Below are 24,041 nucleotides of genomic sequence, written 5' to 3'. Positions count from 1 at the left end.
AGTGAAAACCTTGTTAATATAAGACTGTGGACTTAACATTCAATTCACCTCACATATTAAACATGCTTAAGTCTACTTCGGAACAGATGTTAGGATTGAGGTACTGAAATTCTGGACCCATTTCATAAAGGTGGCCGTAACATGACGAATTTGGTATCAGCAGACCGAGAATGACGAGTATATTATATACGAGTGTTTTCGTCATGTTCGAGTGATAGATTCACTATGAAATATGGGATTCCGTTCTGAACCCTCGGGTTCCATTTTGTGGACGGCAGCCATTTTGTGGTTGCCCTCTCATAGGCCGATGACTAAGGCCAAACAAATCCTTGGGACACGTACACCTTTAGCTGACTTCTGTGTGACCTGGGCAAGCTGACTCCGTTGCTCGAGGCCAAACTGGTTAGGCAAGTTCCTTTCCCAGTACCTGATCAAGATTATGGATCAAGGCACAAGACACCATAAACCTTTATTGCACACAACTATGTCTTATCTTACTCACACCTGTCTCTGCTCCTTTCTTTATGGCCTGTGTACGATGAGGAGGTGCCCATTTTTATTAGGGGTCAGTTCGATTTACCTGATGAAGAATGTTGGGCTTTCCCGGGTAATTGATAGTGGGCTGGACAATGAAATGTGGGTTTGTCATGCAATGATTTCTGTCATGTACACATGGGATCGGTTTACTGTAAATAAGGAATGTTTGCCAGAAGCACAATATTTGGTATAAAAAGGGTTGACTGGCTTTGTAAAATTGAGCAGTCTCCTGAGAACATACACCGTGTTGTACTTCTAGGATACCTGTTACTGGTTGCAGCCAATCAAATTTGATCTTTGACGTCACCAAGAAGTTTCTGCGTTTCTGTAGTCTGAGACAGGAGAATCCGAAGTCTTTGGGTGTGTCCCCTGGCACCGCTGGGTTCTAAAGAACCCGGTACTTCAGGATCCGGCATAAACCGCAATTAGCGGGACTTTTTCTATCGGTCCTCAATTCCAGGGCCGCCTTATAAATACAACACTGTTGTTCTACCTCCCTCTTCCATGTTATATTGTCATAGGAACACCTACCTTGCCTCTGGGAACGCCTACATTGCAACTCATTGGAGATGCGAGGTGAGCCGATAGCAAACAGGCTGCTAAAATGCGTTAATGCATCTTAGCATCGCCTAGTAAACAGGGCGATATAATTTTTAACAATTTTTTTTTAAATGCCGCAAAATAGCCCTTGTCAATATGCCCTCAAGTTTGCTATGACAGAGCGGAAACCTCGACTCCCACCCTGCCATAGCAAACAACAGTATCCCGGGGGTGGGCACCCTGACACACATCAGGAGCCAATCCTGGGTGGTGATGTTCCCCAGGGCACTTGACTGCTCCAGAATGGGGGCCACATGCCCCCCCCTCCCAAAATATAAAAAGACCCGGAGGGTAGTAATACCAGGAGCTTAGACAGACCGTTCAGCCCCCCACCCATTTTTTTAAAGCTCCGGAGAGTAGCACTCGCCGGGGCTGGAGGAGACCGTAAAGCCCCCCTACTCAAGTTTTTTTACTGGGACAGTAGCCTTTGAGCCCGTCCCACCCGTTTATTTTGTAACACGGAGGGATGGCGGTCCCCGGGCTATGGACCCCTCTGCACCCCCATCAAATTTAATATTTTACAACCCGGGATTTGGCCCCCCCGGTAGCTAATTTTTAAACAAGCACAGGAGTCCGCGCTTCGTTTTTTTTTTTTAACGGCGGATCCATTTTCTTTTTTTCTTTTTTTTTTTGTGTTCCTCATCTCCACCCTGGCTTCAATCCGCCGTACCAATGGACAGGGAGAGATGACATAAGGTAATGATATGCTGTCTCAGTCGAGTGATGGATTAAAACCATGATCTCTTGACTTGGTAAGAGTATTCTGCATCATTCAGAAACTCTGTCCATCACCACCCCCCTTTTCCAAAATCGGTTTTATCCACACTATGTGTGGGAGGGTATACTCAGACGTGAGTCCCTTGCTCATTGCACCATCAGGATTCAAGCAAGCCGGGCCGAAGAAGGCTGTGATGCCAGAAACCGGTCCCCGGAAGCTTGTTTCCTTCCCAGTATAAGAATTGGCTTGGTAGTTTGGTTTGCCCTGTTCCCATCATGCACTGGGACAGGAACAGACTAATTTGCATATAGCCAGGTTCTGAGCTGGGATGGTGCAGTGAGCTAAAAAACGGTGATGGATTAAAACCATGATCTCTTGACTTGGTAAGAGTATTCTGCATCATTCAGAAACTCTGTCCATCACCACCCCCTTTTCATAAATAGGCCAGTTCCTTTCCCAGTAGCTGATCAAGATTATGGATCAAGGCACAAGACACCATAAACCTTTATTGCACACAACTATGTCTTATCTTACTCACACCTGTCTCTGCTCCTTTCTTTATGGCCTGTGTACGATGAGGAGGTGCCCATTTTTATTAGGGGTCAGTTTGATTTACCTGATGAAGAATGTTGGGCTTTCCCGGGTAATTGATAGTGGGCTGGACAATGAAATGTGGGTTTGTCATGCAATGATTTCTGTCATGTACACATGGGAACGGTTTACTGTAAATAAGGAATGTTTGCCTGAAGCACAATATTTGGTATAAAAAGGGTTGACTGGCTTTGTAAAATTGAGCAGTCTCCTGAGAACATACACCGTGTTGTACTTCTAGGATATCTGTTACTGGTTGCAGCCAATAAAATTTGATCTTTGACGTCACCAAGAAGTTTCTGCGTTTCTGTAGTCTGAGACAGGAGAATCCGAAGTCTTTGGGTGTGTCCCCTGGCACCGCTGGGTTCTAAAGAACCCGGTACTTCAGGATCCGGCATAAACCGCAATTAGCGGGACTTTTTCTATCGGTCCTCAATTCCAGGGCCGCCTTATAAATACAACACTGTTGTTCTACCTCCCTCTTCCATGTTATATTGTCATAGGAACACCTACCTTGCCTCTGGGAACGCCTACATTGCAACTCATTGGAGATGCGAGGTGAGCCGATAGCAAACAGGCTGCTAAAATGCGTTAATGCATCTTAGCATCGCCTAGTAAACAGGGCGATATAATTTTTAACACTTTTTTTTTTTAAATGCCGCGAAATAGCCCTTGTCAATATGCCCTCAAGTTTGCTATGACAGAGCGGAAACCTCGATTCCCACCCTGCCATAGCAAACAACAGTATCCCGGGGGTGGGCACCCTGACACACATCAGGAGCCAATCCTGGGTGGTGATGTTCCCCAGGGCACTTGACTGCTCCAGAATGGGGGCCACATGCCCCCCCCTCCCAAAATATAAAAAGACCCGGAGGGTAGTAATACCAGGAGCTTAGACAGATCGTTCAGCCCCCCACCCATTTTTTTAAAGCTCCGGAGAGTAGCACTCGCTGGGGCTGGAGGAGACCGTAAAGCCCCCCTACTCAAGTTTTTTTACTGGGACAGTAGCCTTTGAGCCCGTCCCACCCGTTTATTTTGTAACACGGAGGGATGGCGGTCCCCGGGCTATGGACCCCTCTACACCCCCATCAAATTTAATATTTTACAACCCGGGATTTGGCCCCCCCGGTAGCTAATTTTTAAACAAGCACAGGAGTCCGCGCTTCGTTTTTTTTTTTTAACGGCGGATCCATTTTCTTTTTTTCTTTTTTTTTTTGTGTTCCTCATCTCCACCCTGGCTTCAATCCGCCGTACCAATGGACAGGGAGAGATGACATAAGGTAATGACATGCTGTCTCAGTCGAGTGATGGATTAAAACCATGATCTCTTGACTTGGTAAGAGTATTCTGCATCATTCAGAAACTCTGTCCATCACCACCCCCCTTTTCCAAAATCGGTTTTATCCACACTATGTGTGGGAGGGTATACTCAGACGTGAGTCCCTTGCTCATTGCACCATCAGGATTCAAGCAAGCCGGGCCGAAGAAGGCTGTGATGCCAGAAACCGGTCCCCGGAAGCTTGTTTCCTTCCCAGTATAAGAATTGGCTTGGTAGTTTGGTTTGCCCTGTTCCCATCATGCACTGGGACAGGAACAGACTAATTTGCATATAGCCAGGTTCTGAGCTGGGATGGTGCAGTGAGCTAAAAAACGGTGATGGATTAAAACCATGATCTCTTGACTTGGTAAGAGTATTCTGCATCATTCAGAAACTCTGTCCATCACCACCCCCTTTTCATAAATAGGCCAGTTCCTTTCCCAGTAGCTGATCAAGATTATGGATCAAGGCACAAGACACCATAAACCTTTATTGCACACAACTATGTCTTATCTTACTCACACCTGTCTCTGCTCCTTTCTTTATGGCCTGTGTACGATGAGGAGGTGCCCATTTTTATTAGGGGTCAGTTTGATTTACCTGATGAAGAATGTTGGGCTTTCCCGGGTAATTGATAGTGGGCTGGACAATGAAATGTGGGTTTGTCATGCAATGATTTCTGTCATGTACACATGGGAACGGTTTACTGTAAATAAGGAATGTTTGCCTGAAGCACAATATTTGGTATAAAAAGGGTTGACTGGCTTTGTAAAATTGAGCAGTCTCCTGAGAACATACACCGTGTTGTACTTCTAGGATATCTGTTACTGGTTGCAGCCAATAAAATTTGATCTTTGACGTCACCAAGAAGTTTCTGCGTTTCTGTAGTCTGAGACAGGAGAATCCGAAGTCTTTGGGTGTGTCCCCTGGCACCGCTGGGTTCTAAAGAACCCGGTACTTCAGGATCCGGCATAAACCGCAATTAGCGGGACTTTTTCTATCGGTCCTCAAATCTAGGGCAGCCTTATAAATACAACACTGTTGTTCTACCTCCCTCTTCCATGTTATATTGTCATAGGAACACCTACCTTGCCTCTGGGAACGCCTACATTGCAACTCATTGGAGATGCGAGGTGAGCCGATAGCAAACAGGCTGCTAAAATGCGTTAATGCATCTTAGCATCGCCTAGTAAACAGGGCGATATAATTTTTAACACTTTTTTTTTTAAATGCCGCGAAATAGCCCTTGTCAATATGCCCTCAAGTTTGCTATGACAGAGCGGAAACCTCGACTCCCACCCTGCCATAGCAAACAACAGTATCCCGGGGGTGGGCACCCTGACACACATCAGGAGCCAATCCTGGGTGGTGATGTTCCCCAGGGAACTTGACTGCTCCAGAATGGGGGCCACATACCCCCCCCTCCCAAAATATAAAAAGACCCGTAGGGTAGTAATACCAGGAGCTTAGACAGATCGTTCAGCCCCCCACCCATTTTTTTAAAGCCCCGGAGAGTAGCACTCGCCGGGGCTGGAGGAGACCGTAAAGCCCCCCTACTCAAGTTTTTTTACTGGGACAGTAGCCTTTGAGCCCGTCCCACACGTTTATTTTGTAACACGGAGGGCTGGCGGTCCCCGGGCTATGGACCCCTCTACACCCCCATCAAATTTAATATTTTACAACCCGGGATTTGGCCCCCCCGGTAGCTAATTTTTAAACAAGCACAGGAGTTTGCGCTTCGTTTTTTTTTTTTTAACGGCGGATCCATTTTCTTTTTTTCTTTTTTTTTTTTGTGTTCCTCATCTCCACCATGGCTTCAATCCGCCGTACCAATGGACAGGGAGAGATGACATAAGGTAATGACATGCTGTCTCAGTCGAGGACTGGCAAGGGTATTGTTGTGATGTGAATCTGCCAAAAAAACCTTCAGCAGGCCGTTCTCCCGTCATACCCTTACACCCTGCTTACGGTTGAACAGATATTTTGCCATTTAGCCTGTTACCACCATTGCTTTATTCACCAAGTCGCCTAGTAAAACAGCGAAGATGTTCTAGCAGAAAGAGTGTATCATGGCTTCGTACTCATTGGAACTGGGGGAAAAAAAAAAAAAAACAGCTCAATTTATTGGGACCAATCAAGTTTCTGCAAAAATGCTCTTTTATCTGATTTTCCGGCCCTGGAAAGATCCATTTTTGATAATTGTAGCATAGAGGAGGACCAGTCGTGCAACAATGGAGGGGAAGCCTCTTTCCAACGTTTACAGATTTCTCGTCGGGCCACCAACATAGAGTAGAATAAAAGGTTATTAGTTGAACTTCGCTTCCGATCTACTACTCCAAATATTACAAGCCAAAGATCTATGTCCACTATAGAGCCTATTGAAGATGTTAATTTATTGGCTATTGAGTGCCAATAAGATGTTAAATGTGGACAGTCATAGAACATGTGTGCATCAGAGGCTGCCACTTGACCACACCGGGCACATGCCACTGGTTCCCCTATTGAAAATGTCAACAGTCTCTGAGGGGAATAGTAAGCCCTATGGAGGGTATACAGGTGGCTTCTCCGGAGCCAAGCTGGTTTAACTATATCCCAAAGAACATTACAAGAGGCTAGCCATAGTTCCTGCAAATTAACAGAAGGTAACAGGGAACCCCATAGTTGATCTGGAAGATGAAATTCTCCGTCTATCTCCTCTAAGATTAGGTTATATAAAAAGGCAACCTCCTTCGGTGCAGGTATTTTATCAAGTAAAGAAGATTCCAGTTGAGAGCTTCCTCCTAGGGGCATTTGAGGGCGACGTGGAACCTTCGCTGTATATGCTTGTGCCCAACTTGAGATTTGTAGGAACTTAAATCTGGAGAAATTGGGGCCCACCTTGCTTACTAGATGTTCCCAAGAAAGCATGTCCCCCTCCACAAACAAGTCACCCCATGTTAGGACTCCAGCATCAATTAATGGACTTATCAAGATATCATTAGCCCAACCCGGAGGAGCAGGGAGATCCCATATAGGAGATCTGTTCGAATAATACCCTATTTTAGCAGTGACTCTCAGATGATACCAAGTTTTTACTAGGCCCTGCAACACCTTAAGTTTAATTTTCTTTAAAAATTTGGGGTCTCCAAACTTAAAGAGGAACCCAGACTGCCCTAGTCCTTCACACTGTAATAATGTTGTAAACATCAACCCAATGTCCTGGTTTGATGGTGTTTTTAACAGCATTCTGGCGTTTGTCATTTGAAAGGCCCAAGCGTAGATCTGAAGGTCTGGGCCAGCCAGCCCACCCTTCTCCCTTCGACGCCTTAGTTTCTTCCAGGCTATTCTTATATTTTTATTCTTCCAAACAAATTTAGATATATCACTCTGCATCCTCGAAATTAATGCTGGCTCAAAATATAGTGGTATACTATTAAAAATAAAAGTCAATTTAGGCAAAATGGACATTTTAACTAAATTTGAGCGTCCCAAGAGTGTCAATGGGAGATTTCCCCAACTTCCTACATTCTTTAGCGACTAAGGTAAAGTTTGTAGAAGTTATCAAATTAATATCCTTAACAATTCTTACGCCCAGATATCTCAAGTTATCACAGGGTTTCACAGGCAGCCCAGTTACTGCGCTATTCCACACCATAACCTTAGTCTTAGTGGCATTGACTTCATAGCCAGAGATGTTACCAAATTCTAATGCCAATTTTATGGCTGAGGGAAACGCTGTGCTGATATCAGAAGTCATAATCATAATATCATCCGCATACAGGGACACTTTTTTCCCCCAATCTCTATATCTGAAAGGTATGATGTTATTATCCTCCCGAATTTTCTGAGCAAACGGCTCGATATAAAGATCAAAGAGCAGGGGCGATAGAGGGCAACCCTGTCTTGTGCCCCTTGTAATAGCAAATGGTTCCGTCAAACCGCCATTAACCAGTATCGAGGCAGATGGATTATGATATAAGAGTTCGACCGCTCTGCGAAAAGCCCTACCCACACCGAACTTTTCCAAGGCCCCCGACAGGTACAACCTGTTGACCCTGTCGAAGGCCTTGGTAGCATCCAGCGTAAGAATAGCCAAGGGTAATGAGGAGCTAGTCGCGATGTCTATTGCTCCACTCAGGTCATACGTCAGCTCAAAAAGCTGGCGACCCTTCACAAAGCCCTTTTGGTTGAAATGCAGAACTGAAGGAGCGACCTGACCCAGCCTCTTAGCCAAGAGTGACGTAAAGATCTTGTAATCCGCATTAAGTATTGAAATGGGGCGATAAGAGCCGCAGTCAGTGGGAGCCTTGCCTGGTTTCAAAATCAGTGTAATCGATGCCTCATTCCATGACGTGGGCGGTGAAACCCCCTCCAACAAAACTTCATTAAATAGTGTGGCAAGAAAAGGAGCAATATCACCCGCAAGATGTTTATATATCTCGGCGGGCAAGCCGTCTTGCCCCGCCGCCTTACCACTACTGCAGTTATGTATAGCAGTTACTACCTCCTCTTTTGTTATTGCCTGGTCCAAAAAGGCACTTTGTTCTGAGGAGAGTGATGGCAGTGGAATGTTACTAAGCCATTCCTTCACAGTTTCAGGGGAGATATTATTGTCCTCCTGCTAAATAGACTGAAAGAAGTCTTTGAAAGCTACTCTTATTTCTAAGTCTGAAGATACAGTACCGGAACTAGTTGTTATAGAACCTATATTATTACATGTCTGGTCTGTTCTAGACTTCCAAGCTAATAACTTCCCTGCCGCTTCACCAAATTCGAAATGGGCTAGTTTACTTACTTTCCATCTTTGAAGAATGCGCCGATTAAGTACTGAAGCAAGTTCCCCTTTGAGCTTCAGCAACTCCTCCTGTTTCTCCAATATAAAAGAATCTGGTACATTATTAGAGGTTTCTAGTTCAGTTTGAACTAGCAATAGATTAGCCTCTATAGTTGTGACTTCTTGGGTATACTGTCTCCTTCTGAACGTGGTTTTGTTCTTGATAACCCCTCGCAAGGTACATTTAAAAGCGTCCCATATAGAGCTAGAGCTGGCAGAACCAATGTTTACTTTAAAGAATTCATGCGCTTCAACTCTAATATATTCCAAATCCTCTGGAGATGTAAGTAGAGATCTATCAATGGACCATGACCTAATCGGAGGTTGAATCAGTGCTGTAAGATCTAAGAGTACTGCCGAATGATCCGACAGGTGAGATGGCAAGTAGGTGACAGTCTTCACTGAGTCCGACAAAACTCTACTAACTAGAAAGAAGTCGATCCTAGACCTATGGCGATATTTAAAATTTTGGAAAGAAAAAACGGTTTTCTGCCCTGACCTTACTCTCCAAATGTCTATAAATCCGTATTGAAACATCGCTTTCAGTAAAAAGTGTCTAGATTTAGACAAAGTATGTTGCCTACTGGAGGTAGTGTTGTCTAAGACAGGGTTGAGTACAATATTAAAGTCACCTGCTATAATGATAGGTTCAGGGAAATGTAAGAGCTCAGAAAATAATGATATCAGGGCTGAGGGGTCATCTCGGTTGGGCCCATAATAACCAACTATCGTAAAACGAGAACCACCTATTATTACAGTCGCAATAGCCCACCTACCTGCGGGATCTACTTTTTGCTCAATTAGTCTGGTAGTGATTGTCTTTTTAAAGAGAATAGTAACCCCTCTAGTATTAACAGCTTGGGATGTGGTGACAAATTGATCTATCCATTTATTTTTATTTACCAAATCGAGTACTTCAGCCTCAACCAGATGTGTCTCCTGAAGTATAATGACCTGCGCATCAAAATCACGTATATATTGTAAAATTGTGTTGGATCTGGGTTTGGTGCGCAGGCCATTAACATTCCAGGAGAGAAACTTAATAGAACTCATATCCAATATACCTAGTGGGGCTAGACCCTTGAAGCTTACAACCCTCAATATATCTCCGAGATGCATAATCTGTCCATTCTTAAAAAAAGAATTATCAACAACCAATTTGGAGATGAGAAACATTTTATAGTTATTTACCCTAACCCACACACACGTGATCCCCACCCACCCTCCCTTGAGGAACCCTTGTTTGTCCAACCGGAACACCTCCGGTTATGGTACTCCTAACCCCTTCTAGGCGCCCACGAAGCATTTATTAATTATAGTATTTGTGGACAAAAAAAAAAGAAAAAGTCTGCAAATCACCAAAAATATAACCTATCGTAACCTGCTATGTCTACTCTTAAAAAATCAAAGTGAGTTCCTCAAAGTGTGAAGTGCTTAAGACTATGGTTTTTTATACGTTATTTAGTTGTGTGCTTTTTTTTTTATTTATTTTTTTGTTTTCCCTTCTGGTTTTTTTTTTTTTTTCATTCTCTCTCCCCCTAATTATTTTATACTTTTTTTCCCCTTTTTTATTAAGTGTTTCTAAAGAGGAGTAAACAACTAGCGGTGGAAAAATTCAGCCTAACCTACCCTCAGATCTTTGAAGTGCTCTTTGAAGTACCAATATCCATTAATAGCCTGAACTGTTCGGATGTTGAACATTTTGTTATTCAACATAATTTTTAAGGCTGCCGGAGAAATCAACTGCACTGTTGCACCCAGTTTCCTGAAGGCCTCCATTCTCCTGCCCAACTCCCACTGCCTGTCAAGGGTTGACCGTGATAGGTCCGATCTTATTTTAAAGTTAAAATCTCCCCCGATAGAGATTTTTGTTTAAGGGCCAGGTTAAGAATATGATCCTTTAGCTGAAAAGTGTGAAAGTTAACAAGGATCTTCCGGGGCTTTGTCCGCTGCGGGTTTCGCCTGAAAGGGTCTCTATGGATCCGCTGAATAGCTAAGTTCAATTCCTCCTCTGTGTGGGTTAAATTGAGAGATTTTTTTAGGAGTTGAATAATATACAACTTAATGTCAGATCCTTCCCTTCCTTCTGGTACATTTAAAATGCGGATGTTGCTACGTCTCGCATTGTTTTCCATCACCTCCATTCTGTCAGCCAGGGCAGTGTCCTCCTTTTTAAGTTTGACTATGTCCTCCTTAACGTTTTCCAACTCGAGAGACATACCAGCAGTTGTTTCTTCCAACACTCCAGTTCTTGAAAAAAGCCCATCTATCTTGTTATCTAACGACTCACAGTAAGACCTAATCTCTCTCTGAATTTTTGATGACTCCTCAAAACCCCGTTTAATGTCAGCAGATATATTAGAAAACATGGATAATATAGAGGAATGCGAGAGGTCTGAGGGTGTTTCAATGGCACAGGCAGATAAGCCCATCGGTGAGTCAGGACTAGGACTGGGAGTAAGGCCGTGGGCAATTTGTGACTGGATATTCTGATTTACGTTTAGAGAAGATTCAGATAGTTGACTTCCAGACTCTTCTGTCTCAGGTCTAATATCCTCCTCCAGGCAAATATGCTCACTTGGGAGACTACAGGTCTCTTCTCCAGCATTACTGATTGATACCTCAGGAGTTATAGCAGTTATAGCAGTATCACAAGGAACTAAGGAGTTACTGTAGGAGGGTGAATGCCTGACTATGGTTACCCCAAACTTTTTGCCTAGTGTTTAGCTGGTTTTCAACTTAGTTGGCCTGGGATCCTGCTAATCAGGGCCCCAGGCTATCTGCTCTCTCTTAAAATGGACTCCATGTACTTTAGGTACATAACCAATTTGGTACTGGACACCTTGTCAGCCCCTATACAGTGCATTATAGGTGCCCAGGGCATAGGTGCATCCAAGGCCTACCAGGGGCTGCAGCATATCTTTTGCCACCCCTGGCTGGTACTTAAATCGACACAACTGGCTGATCCCTCAGCTGGGGCAAGGTGGTGTAATCACCCCTTGCTTAGATATAGTATACCTATATCTAAACCCATATCTGGACACATATGAACCTATAAGTCACTCCTATGGCAGGCCTTAACAATCCTGGAGGCAAAGTGCTTGGTTTTATGTGAGATGGTGCTCTAGCATGAGCTGAGCCCGTCTGCAGTGTTGGGACCAATTCCTTACTGCTGTTCCAGTGATACTGCCATACCATATACTCTTAAGTGCATTATAATTCTTACGGTTATTGCAACTCCGGTTTGGCTTTATCAAAACATGTCGTGTTTGGTGTCATACAACGTGGAATGCTACCCCCTCGACGATTCTGACGACGGGGGCAACATCCCACCCCTCTAGGAGGGGAAGACATGTTACTTACTGCAAATGCGGTTAATCCTAACCAGAGCCCCAGCATCACAAAATGGATGCTGCTGCCACAGACACATGTCTGACCTCCTGCTGCTGACCGAAACTTGGCAGAGGACACCTGGACAAAAGGTTTCCTGTCACAGGGAGGTGTCACACCACCCCAGACAGGAGATAGTGGATTGTAGCAGGGAGGGTTGAAAGAAACTAGGCACTGCCTGGGGCGCACAAGGTGTCCCTGGGCAGATTCCAGTCAAACCGGTTCTGGGGCACTCCAGCCCCAGTCCTGGTGGCAAACTGGACAAAGGAAAGGGGTGTAACCACCCCCTTCCTGGGTCCCACCCTTAGGAGGGACCTAGCAGGTAATCCAGCCCCCAGATTTGGAATATAGGTGGGAGCAGTGCCAATGCACATCAGATTATCCTGACTGAAACTTATGAAACAAAACTCTGGACCCTTCGACATCCCACTCGACGTGGAAGACTGAAGAATCTCCCTTGTGGTCAAGGAGTGACCACCCTGTGCAAACAGGCACCATCCAGCACCTCAATGTTTGCTTTGTTGCAGTTCCTGCCAGAACTCGAGCAACAGAGACCAACAAGAGCCAGCTATCCTGACTTCCAACAGCCGGATCCACAGTCCATGCAGAGCTGGGACCGGTGGAGGCAACCTGAAGCGTGAGAGCGGCCATCTTGAATAAACCACGAAGCGCTGACCGTGCAGCCCCCGAGGCTTCCTGGAAGCTGTGCCTTGGAGTTTTAGAAGCTCCAGCCCCGAGCAGCTTTTGCACCAAAGCTCACCCCTCCACACTTGACGAGTGCTGCGTGGGGCCCTTTTGCATTTCCCTGCTTGACGCATTGGTCCGGTTGCTTGCCCGTTGGCTAGTGGCCCCAGAACCAACGAACCTTCAAACTTGAACAGCTAGTCTGGTTGCTCCAGGCTGGCACTCGCTCCCCTGAAAAGGAGCACCTGCTCAGACCTTGCTGGTCCGAGTGTTAAGCAATCCTTGAATCCTGTGTGGGTTGCCTTTGCCAAGGCTTGTTGACTCCGATCGTGAATCGGACACCGCCGACAGCAAGAGCCTTCGTGGGACAGCTCGTGATTCACTCCAGGACATCCTCGGTGCCCCAGAGACCACGTGGCAGCGGAGAGAAGCTACACCATCGATCTGATTGCGCCCGACATTTCCTGGTTCCTTCCTGGTCACTGCCCAGTGACCCAGACTCTGTCCCCTCTGCTTTCAGGTACCCGTCAACTTCGATCCACCCTTGGATCGCACCGGACACTTCTCTTCTGGACGCCTGCAGCATCTTCATCTCCAGGCACCTTAGAACTGCGTGACGAAACCCGACACATCTTTGCACCTGTGCACCCGCTTCCTGTGGGCGAGGTAGCACTTGAACGCCGATGCTTCTGTAGAGGGTTACACCTCTAGTGTCTAACTCTAAAGTTTTGTCCTTCTAGTCCAGTCGGAAGACTCTTAAAACTGTAAAACGATAACTTTTACGCACAATTGACTTTACATTGGTGCAAGCTTGTGCTTTAGGCACTGCACCCGAATCCCGCGGGCTACTCCCGTCCTAACTGTGGTTAGTCCAGTGTAGTCCAAGCGATTCCCAAGGCCCTAGGCCTTACCCCTGATCGATTAGTGATTGTTATACCACTTTTTTGATATATGGTTTGAATGGCCACCGGCCTCATCCAAAAACGTGCAACTTGTATATATTATATTGTGCTTTTGTTTAAACACTTGTGCTTCATTGCTCACAAAGAGTAGTGGGGATTATTCTGAGAATAAATACATATATTTTTATAATATATAACTTGTGTGGTGTCCTTTCATTTGATATTACAGGATTGCATATGGTAAAACAGCTGGCTTCACATGCCCTCTTGAGTTAAGCCATTAAGGCTGCTTAGTCCATGCTACCCCTAGGATAGCTTGTCTATAAGGTTGACTTACAACCATCACCATAAGGTATTGTTTGGACTGATACAAGGTGCCCACAGAACTGTGGACATCATATACCAGGCCAACTTCTCACAGTTACTAAGGCTGTTACCCTTCTCAACACTCTGATCTGCAGATATCCCCTTAGGCAAAATGGTTAAGCTAAGATCTGTCGATCCGATATCTGTAAAGTCAGTACCCTTCACCCCAAGATGACCTCCATTACGAGCCTCTTCCTCCATATTTCGTGTTCTAGGATCTATAAGAACCAAACTATCAGGTGTAGGTGTGTTCGGAGTTATATGAGAGGATAAAGAAGGAGAGGGATTACTCTGCGCCAGATCCAAAACCTGGGGAATGCCCTTAAGAATATGACCGCAATGAGGGCGTTATCTTGGAGCCTGGATCTAAGATAGTTTTTGATAATTTAGATTTTTTTGCTCGTTTAGGTTTAGCCTCAGAGGAAAGATAAGAGGAAGTTTTTGAAGGAATCTTATTGGTGTTACAGCTAAAGCTAGTATTGTCCTGTACCTCCTGTTCAGACTCCAGCCTGGTTTCCAAAGCTAAGGGCCCACTCGCCCCCCCCTTTCTTCCACCTATACTTTCCCCCTTTTCCTCCTTTCCTGTGGGGTATACTTTGATGTTTATTAGATTTTTTGCCACTATAACCTTTGTTAGTGGCAATTGCATGCAGGGTTGTAGGAAGCTCCCCTTGATCTAATCCGTGGCTTCTAAGAGAAAAAGAACGTATGTTTTTTACCAGACTGCTGTCTTTGTCAATTATACCTGCTTGTGCCTTCAGACCGGTACCCCCACCTTGTCCCCCCTTCACCTCAGTCTCTGCCGACTCCGACTCCGATGAACCGGGACTTACTGCTACCGCAGCTGACTCCAATGCATCAGGATCTTTTACTGCTGCCGCTGGATTCTCAGCGCCGAGAGCCGCTGCGATATCCTTCTGGACGTTCTGAATGTTCTCGCTCCCCCCTCTTGCTAAATCCTCAGGGCAAATATCCCTGCGACAGGACCGCAGTTGCCTCCGCGACGCAGCTCCAGGGCGGCTTGATACCACTTCCAAAGCGCCGCCGGAGTCCGAGTCTGCTGCTGACCCACTGGTGAGCAACGTGGAAGAGCTACGACGAACGCTGACTCTCTGAGGAGCATGCCGCTCTGAACAAGCATGGAGAGCGAAGAGAAACCGGAGTAATCGGTCCGAACAAACTTTTCTTAAAAAAAAGGGTTTTCTCTTCTTTTTTTGTAAGTACTGCCTAGGTACACTTGAAATTCATTCGAGCGGTGAAAACTCTTCAAGAGTCCTCGGGGTTTTCTAGCGAAAACTAAGAGCTCCACAGGAGCCTAGAGCGGAGCACCACGACAGCTAGCCTGCTGCCTCCATGTTCCTTCCTAATCTCCCTCTGCTGCGGGTGGAAAGGGAAAGAGACCCTTTTCAATTAATTGCCCTCATTCACTCTAGTAGTGACATGCTTCATCATTGAGCCATCCCAACTCCTACAGGTCAGGGTGAGCTCAACCATTTTTTAGGGAGCACTTAGAGATATTTTGTAATATGGCGTACCATTAAAGATAAAATTCCTCACCTACTCCTAAAGAAATCTTTAATAGTGGAGTGAGAGGGAAGGTTAAAATATATACAAACGGGTGTTAGGATGTGATGGTGGTATGACCCTAAAATCAGCACCAACATGTTTCAGCCCTTCTTAACTGGCCTCAATAAGTCCTAGGTTTTCGTCAAGGTGGGATGTATTGAGGTTACTTCCCCCAGAGGCATGAGTGCATGTATGCTATTTGCCAAGTGCACTTTAAATGTTAAAAAGACAATGGAACAAGCCTAATAGTTGTGATTGGTCTGGATGAGGAATTACCCCAACAACTCAGGTTAATGATTCTCAAGGGAGCGCAAGAAGGAGGCCTTGTAGTCACACATTTGTCAAAGGTCCTTCCCTGCTGGAGTCTACATGTACTTGTGCTCCCCATGTCGTAGCAGGCCTCAGCCAGACCCGCTAGTGCAAGGGGTTTGCCCTTCTCTGCACGAAGTCCTCAGACCAATAGAAAGAAGTTGGCACAGAAACTGGAATAGAAAACGTAACATTTATTACACCTCATGAGGTGGTGCTACGGTTCAAACAGTACCCTTCGGTATTGCAAGAAGTAGCACCACGAGCCAAGAAAGCATGGTTTATTTATGCCCGCACAGGGCCTCAAAAGAAGGTGGTACAAAGCACAAGAGCATGGTTTATGTACATATAAGGTAATATCGAGAAGCACAATCGATCAGTGGGAGGAACTAACAGTCTTGGGGGCTTGACAAACACATTCCTATCTGGAACTAATCACTAACAGATGTGAACCCTAACGGACAGAAGCAAAGTGGGGGATGCTAAATATAGCTTGTTGCCGGGCAGATTCAAGCACCATGAACAGGAAGATAGGACAAAGCACATGGTCGGCACGAGGCAGCACTTAGCAGACAAGATGGCTGCCATGAATACAAAATGGAGTCCGCTAAATGTCAAGATAACGGCTAGAACTAAGATGTCTTCTGCTAATGATTAATCTAATCGCTGTCAAATTACAATACCCAGGAGGCCAGATAAGAAGGGCTCAAACATGTTGGTGCTGATTTTAGGGTCAAAGGACCATCACATCCTAACACCTGTTTGTGTATATTTTAACCTTCCCTTCCACTCCACTATAAAAGATTTTTTTAGGAGTGGATAAGGAATGTTATCTTTAATGGTACGCCCTGTTACAAAATATCTCTAAGTGCTCCCTGAAAAATGGTTGAGCCCACCCCGACCTGTAGGAGTCGTGATGGCCCAATGATGAAGCATGTCACTACTAGAGTGAGTGAAAGCAATTAAAAGAAAAGGGTCTCTTTCCCTTCCCACCCGCAGCAGCGTGTGGCTTCATATTTGATCCGCTCAGTAACTCTGTACTTGAGAAAATCACCATTACACACGTAGGAATCCCCTACCCATTTTGGTTGTCTTCTTTTGATTTTTTCTCCATCACTGGAGTTGTAAACACAAAAAGAGGCCATGGGAAGGACATTTTGCTGGGTTAATAGTATATAAAAGAGGGACAACATGTCCTTTCCATCCTCGCGACTGATAACTTCTCAAGCAGCCTTGGACCCCTGTGGTGCTAGGAATCTTTGAAACAGAATATATTATACTACCACTGGAATTTGGAAGCATAATCGCCTCTCACTGTCATTGCATAGTTGCAACACATACTTCTTTTATACAGTTTAACCTCCATGAGTATTTGCACATAGTATATTTCTTGGTTTAGCATCCTAAGGTGGGTTGTGTCCTATTTAAACTATCTAATTCATAGTGATCAACCTAGGAGGGAACTCATCTGAAAACTGAAACATCATAAATAGAAATTGTCACTGTTGAATTCTCATGTTTTACTTGTTTGTTCTTTGCCCCTCTCCTTTTCTGCAGGTTGAAAAGGTAATGCCGTACAATACTTTTTACTTTGCTATCTTGCGTAATCCGGTCCAGCTCATGGAGTCTTCTTTTGCCTACTACAAGGGCATCTCTTCTTTTTCCAGAACAAAAACATTGGAGGAATTTCTAGCTGAACCCTCTCTCTTCTATACTCCCAGTGACCGCGATAGTCATTATGCCAAGAACCTCATGACCTTTGACTTTGGCTTCAACAACAATGGAAATTCCTCTTCCATATATTCTCAGATGGACATCCTGGCAATTGAATCCATTTTCAACCTGGTTCTTATTGCTGAGTACTTTGATGAATCTATGATTCTTCTGAAGGAGACGCTCTGCTGGAACATGAATGATGTACTGTCCTTCCCCTTGAACAGCAGGAATGACAGCACCAGGTTGACTCTTTCTGAGGATACTGCAGAGCAAATAAAAGACTGGAACAAACTTGACTGGGAGCTGTATATTTACTTCAACAGGACATTCTGGAATAAGATTGACAGGGTCCTAGGTAGGGAACGGATGCAGCAAGAAGTTGCAGAGCTGCGTCAAAGGCGGGAGCAGCTTGCCCAGACATGCCTTGAAGAAGGTAGCAAAGTGGATCCGAAGCTCATCAAAGATGTGTCGCTGGTCCCTCTGCAGTATGGAAGGGCCCGAATCCAAGGCTACAATATTAAAGCAGGACTCAACAAGAAAAAGAGGCAACTTTGCGAGAGTCTGATCCGGCCAGAGCTTCAGTACAGTAGCCTCATGTACAAGAAGCAGTTCCCAAAAAAAGCAAAAGCTCTTCAGAAAATCAAACTGGCCCACCATAAAATTACCAATATAATTTCTCCTTCCACAGCTCTGAGGCCAAATGAACTTTTCTCAAATGGTGTCCAACGTCTTTCACCGAAGAATTCCAAGATGGTTCACCTGTGATTTGTAGACAAAAACAACACACTGTATCACAAATAGCGGTTTGTATTTGACACAACCAAGGATGAATCGGTCAAGCAGTCTTCATGCCAGAGACTAACATGTATGATGAACTCCACCAGCCACAAAAGGAGGTCATGCAGGTTACTTGTTCATGACTAATCAACATGAATATCCAGTATCGGGTTCGAATGATGCACTTTGATGGCTGTTTAAGTTTGCTATACATATTCATACTACACTTTTCCAAACTCTAGTTACCTCACACTTCCTTATCACAGTCCATACCCATGAGGGGCATGTATCCTCCTGACAGTAGGCCAATAATAATTTCAGCAATGTTTTCAAACTTGTTTTATTTGAATGGCCTTCTCCCTTGGTAAGGACCTCATCTTATTAGAAGAAATGCCTGTTGGTGTAGGATGGGTCTCTCGCTGTTATACCTGTGAGTGGCGGCATGACTCATCACTTCTTTCCTTTATCTGAAGATGTGTTCATTTTAAACCCCCTGATTCCCCTTTGTAGGACCTATAAGCAGAATACAGGGTAACACACCTTAGGATCCAGAGATGCTGGCACTGCCAAAAAAATGCTATATATGACCTGTGCTTTCCTCTTTTAATCATGTTCTGTCAGATGGAACTTCTCCGACCACGTAGGCGAGGTGTCAGCATGAAAACAAATTGCCGATTTCGCTTTCATTTTTTACTGGGTTGTGATTCATCACTTTATGCTTGCCATTTTTACTTCTAGGGTACTGTAGTCAGTGTTAGCAATTCTGGACCAGCAGATGGGCATTTGAGGGTATTTCTATGAGCTATCTGCGAGGAAGGGAGAGTGTTCTTTGCTTTGTTGTTGTACTGTGTTTTGCTGTTTCTTTAGGTGGTTGTCAGGTTGTGCCGTGTTGGACGGTAGAAAGCAATCTCAAAGTCAGACTTCATGACACTAGAAGATCCCTTCATTCCGCTCATGCCGATGGGATGCATAAACAAGAGGTGGTTTGTAAAAGCTCTATAACCAGGATTGCTACCATTGACCTCTCCCTTGGATGTATGACGGTACAACGTGTACCATTACAATGTGTACCTTTACAACGCAGGTTTAACAACGCAAGTCGTTACAACGACTTGCGTTGGGAGGCGCTGGATAGTGAATAGTTTAATTTACTATTCCAACTCCAGTCCCCGTGGATAGTAGGGAAGGTGTTTGATAGTAAATTAAACTATCCCCTATCCTAGAGCACCCTCCAGCGAAAGTCGTTGTAACGACTTTCGTTGTAAATCCTGCATTGTAACGGTACTGCATTGTAAAGGTTCCGTTGTAAAGGATGTTTCCCCTCTCCCTTGTTCTCCTATGCTTTTGGGGGTTCCTCTGGCTCCTCCTAAGTACAAGCTAGTTTCTCCAGTTCCCTCTGTGGTGCTGCATCTCCAAATGCATGAGCTGTGACAAGGAGGCAAAGCTTGGATAACTTGCCATAACGCCCATTACTGTCCTACTGTTCCTTGTTACAGTCTTGTGCCCCATCTACTGCCCGGGGATTTGTTTGTTCTTTTCTGGTCCTGTTTTTTCTGGAGCTTGTTACTTTCAGAAGACTAATTCTACATCTCATAGGATGGAGCCTAATTAGGGAGCGGCTGAAGGTTAGACCATGTCTTCATCTGCTAGATTACAACCCTTATGTGTATGGACTTGATAGTGAAAAATAGTACTCAGAGTAATCAAAATTACTAGTAAGTGATCAGGGCATTCCACTCTTGACCTGGCTACTACTTCACTTTCAATTTCATTTACAGTTACTTACAACTGCATTCACACTCCTCCATTGTCTTGTCTTCCTCAGGTCAGCTCAACAGCCCCTATCCATTTAGTTACTTTCAACTGTTTATATTTTCCTATGATCATCCTCTGCTAAGATTTAGTCCTCAAATGATCTACTTAAATTTAGGTTTGCCTTCTCTCTCCTGTACAATCCAACATGTTCCGCTAGTGCCATATTCTTTTTCATCCAAAGTCAAACATTGTGGCCTGACTTAGAGTGAAGTAGAAAGGCTACCCCTCTCGCAATGGCTAAAGAGTACGCTTTCTGCAGTTTTGAAGGTCCACCCACTTTAAATAGAGTCAGGTGGACCTTCAGGTTTTACCATTTATCCGCCCCCTATTTAGAGTGGGCAAACAAATTGCAAGTTTTTACTTGTGCATACCGCCATCCAAAACCTAGCGAAATCATAGAAAACACATTTAAATTACCACATGGCGAGGGGATCATTGCTTTTCTCTTTAGGATTTTTTTTTTTTTTAAATAATAAAAAAAATTGAAACCATGCCATATGGCTCTGTCATGTTGATGGAGCAGTACAGCACATTGTCAGTGCATTGACAGGAACTGCCAAGACGGCAGTTCCTTTCAATGGGTCTCATTTAGAGTGTGGTTACAATGTCAGGGGCATAAAAACGAAAAGCAGAGGGCCCCTGAGAACAGATACACCAGCAGGACCAGGGGAAAGGGATACTTGGTGCCTGATTCCTGCCTGGGATTGGTGCCTTGGGAATGGTGCCTTGGGATTCCTGCCTGGTGAATAAATACCATTATAATGGCAATTAATACAATTAAGAGCACAAAGTGTTGCATAATAGCCCACTACAACACAGTAGGGGACAATTCTTGTAGCACAAAAACAATTCTTTTACAAAGTTTATTCTTTTCTGCTTCTTATTTTATACATAAAAATGATGTCATAACTTTGAAATCAATAATACAGCTCAACACAAGACATCCATTCATAGAGAAATGGAAAAGAACGTTGAAATACACATCCCAGATGCCATAAATCAATATAAATCAGGAAGCATCCCCCAGAGAAAGAATCTTATGCAAACTTACATATACTCAACCCAAGCATACCCAAACAAACACAGACTTCAATCATTCAGGCAAAAATAACATTCTTAGATAAAATCAACAGCAGAATCATTGTCAGTAGACCAGAGAGGAAAGCATAGATAAATCATATAGCTTCATATTATATAGATGTCTCCATATTATTCGCAATTTATAACTGTAAAGTGGCCCACATTTCGTATATTCTATAGGGCTCAATTGAAGTTGTAGTCGTGGTCTAACTGATCTTAACTAAAGCGCCAATGCGCGTTTCGGTAGAGACCTCAGTCTGAGGTCTACCTTCTTCAGGGCGACAAACGAAATGAATCGAACAGAACCAAAAGGAGGGAGAGGGAACTTAGGCATAGGTCAACAGGAAAACTGGGGAAAGGTAAGTCCCTTTATATATGCCTGCCTTCAATAATGACAGAAAAGGAAAATTGCAGAGCTAACTAGATACATGGCATTGGAAGTAATTGCTGATAAATAGGTGGGAAAAAAATCAAAGGAAAAATTTAGGTTGATATTGACCTCAGCATCATGGGCCTAGAGGGGTCACCAAATTTCTCGGCATATACTGGATGACCAGAATGATGGTTCCAAGGAAATCCTATTCCTTAGCTACAAAGATACATAGATCTGCTGGCCGGATAGCATGCCATGGTTTGCATTGTTTACAATGTCAAGGGCAACATAGTATTTTACTCTGATGTAGTAACCGCAATTGGAATTTAGCAATGTCAGCAGGCTCAGCACACAGCTCTTAGATATACAGGAACCGCCTTCTCAGTAGTTCTGTTCAATGCATTGAAAGTGTGCCATTCTGCTCTATGAGCATGACTGAACCGCATAGCACACTTTCAATTTCTCTTCTAATGTCCAAACAGAAAATCCCAAAGTGGTTTTCATATTGAAAATAAGAAAACAATGGCCTCACTCATCATGGGAGTTTTCTCCAAGGGCATGGGGGTCATTGAACTGTTTTTACTCATTCTTACCACCATGTTCCGGATGGTGGTAAACTAAAGTAAAAACTTGCCATTTCTTCACCCACCTTAAATAAGGCAGATGGACAAATGACAAAACAATCTCTGACGGCCCTCACTCCGCTGAGCCATCAGAGGAGTATCTCAGCAATGGAGACAGAGTAGTCCCTGCTGCTGCCATCCTGAAGGGTTGCCCGACTCGTAATGAAGCGGGGACCATTCGGTATGGTTGAAAGGATACTCTGTCGTAGCTGCGACTGAGTACCATTTTCGCAACACTTTGAATCCCTATGAAGGCCCTATGTAAGAGATGTTTGCTGGTAGAGTAAACATCTCTACATTTGGAGTGCGGTTATTCTATCATTACAACAGAATAAAATACTCCATCGCTCTGATGGAGAATTGGCCTCAATCCAGTACTTACCAACCTCATACACTAAGAAGAGAATTAACTTATCACTAAAGAACTGTCTCAGAAAGGGCCAACATTAAAGGTAGCAGTCATGGAATAATAATGTAAACATTAGCCTTCATTGTGAGGATACTATAGGAGGATCCTTGATGAAAAGAACCCTCAGCTGCACACTAACAATATCCTAGGGGCCCAGTGCAGAATCTATATGTCTATATATATGGTTACTCCTTCTGGGCGACGGAGAATTTTACTCCGGCCCAATGACGGAGTAACTGCACTCCAAGTTTAGATATGTTCACCGCTTCAGCAGACAACTCTTAAATTGACAGTATATGCCTCGCAGCATTTCCCGTCAGTCTACTGAAAGTGTACCATATGACTCTGTCAGCATAAAACACCCGCATTTACACACTTCCAGTTTCTTTTTTATTCACAAAAAGAAAATTCCAAAGGGGTGTTTTGTTTTCGAAAAAAAAAAACAATGACCCACCTCACCATGTAGGTTTTCTCCCAGGCCGTGGGGGTCATTGAATGGTTTTTGCCTTCACTTACCACCAGGTTTTGGATAGCAGTAAGTAAAAATAAAAGTTTGTCATTTTTTTGCCCACTTTAATTCGACCGGGCGGACAAATGACAAAACAACCCTTGATTGCCTTTACTCTGTTGGGCCATCAGAGGTGTATCTCTGTGGCAGAGTTAGTGTCCCTTACCGACATACTGATGGCCTACCCCGCTCGAAATGAGGCGGGCGGACCTTCACTATGACGTAAAGGATACTCTGTTGCTGTAGGGATGGAGTACCCTTTTCAGTGCACTCTAAATAAGGCCCAATGTAAGAGGTGTCGATATGCTGGTGCAGCAGACATCTCTAAACTCGGAGTGTGGTTACTTCATCAGGGTGATGGAGTAACATCGCCATGATGGAGTAACCGCACTCTAAATCAGGCTGACGTTTTTTCCATTCACATTATTATCGCCAGATTGAATGCCGTAAGCTGTCAATCTATAAACATCACATAATTACAGTCTAAAAGTGCAAGGTTTCTTGTGGGTATCTTTCTAATAAAAAAACCCTTTCAGTGTCAAAGTCATCATTCCTAGTGGTTTCTAAAAAGGTGCTGAATGTATGAATGTATTAAATAACTATGTTCACTGTAAATAGGAGTGCATATATTTTCCTATTAGAATCACTGCAAAGACCAATGCAAATTAAAGAAAAAATTGAAAGGTCTGGTGTTTTTTTATTGTACTTTATTTTGTATACTGCAAGTATGAGAGAGTGTCTGTTGCAATGCAGGGACCGGGTTACGTAGAGGTGGGGTGGCATTAGCCAGCTGCCTGCATCTAATCTCTCCTCCACTTTCCACTTTTTTCAAGTCAATTCAGTTCAAATCCAATTTTTCACATTCAATCCATTACAAATTCTATAAGTTAACCAAAAGCAAAAAACATGTGAGCGATGATTCCCTACCGCCCCACAAAATTGAACA

The 24,041-nt window shown here is 44.2% G+C and overlaps 1 protein-coding gene across 1 annotated transcript in view; it reads left to right on the top strand.

Moving 5' to 3' along the window:
* LOC144791115 (galactose-3-O-sulfotransferase 2-like) overlaps positions 1-23,769 on the top strand; it is a 469,770-nt gene extending 446,001 nt beyond the window's left edge. Inside the window, exon 4 of the mRNA XM_078665779.1 lies at positions 17,352-23,769. Coding sequence (XP_078521905.1) covers positions 17,352-18,275 — 924 coding nt within the window. The 3' untranslated portion in view covers positions 18,276-23,769. The remainder of the gene's footprint in view (positions 1-17,351) is intronic.
* Positions 23,770-24,041: the final 272 nt, after the last annotated feature.

This window comes from Lissotriton helveticus, chromosome 11, assembly GCF_964261635.1.
Source record: "Lissotriton helveticus chromosome 11, aLisHel1.1, whole genome shotgun sequence".
In the NCBI taxonomy this organism is placed as follows: domain Eukaryota; kingdom Metazoa; phylum Chordata; class Amphibia; order Caudata; family Salamandridae; genus Lissotriton; species Lissotriton helveticus.
Note: the sequence above shows the minus strand (reverse complement) of the source record. Positions and strands in the feature narration are given on the sequence as shown.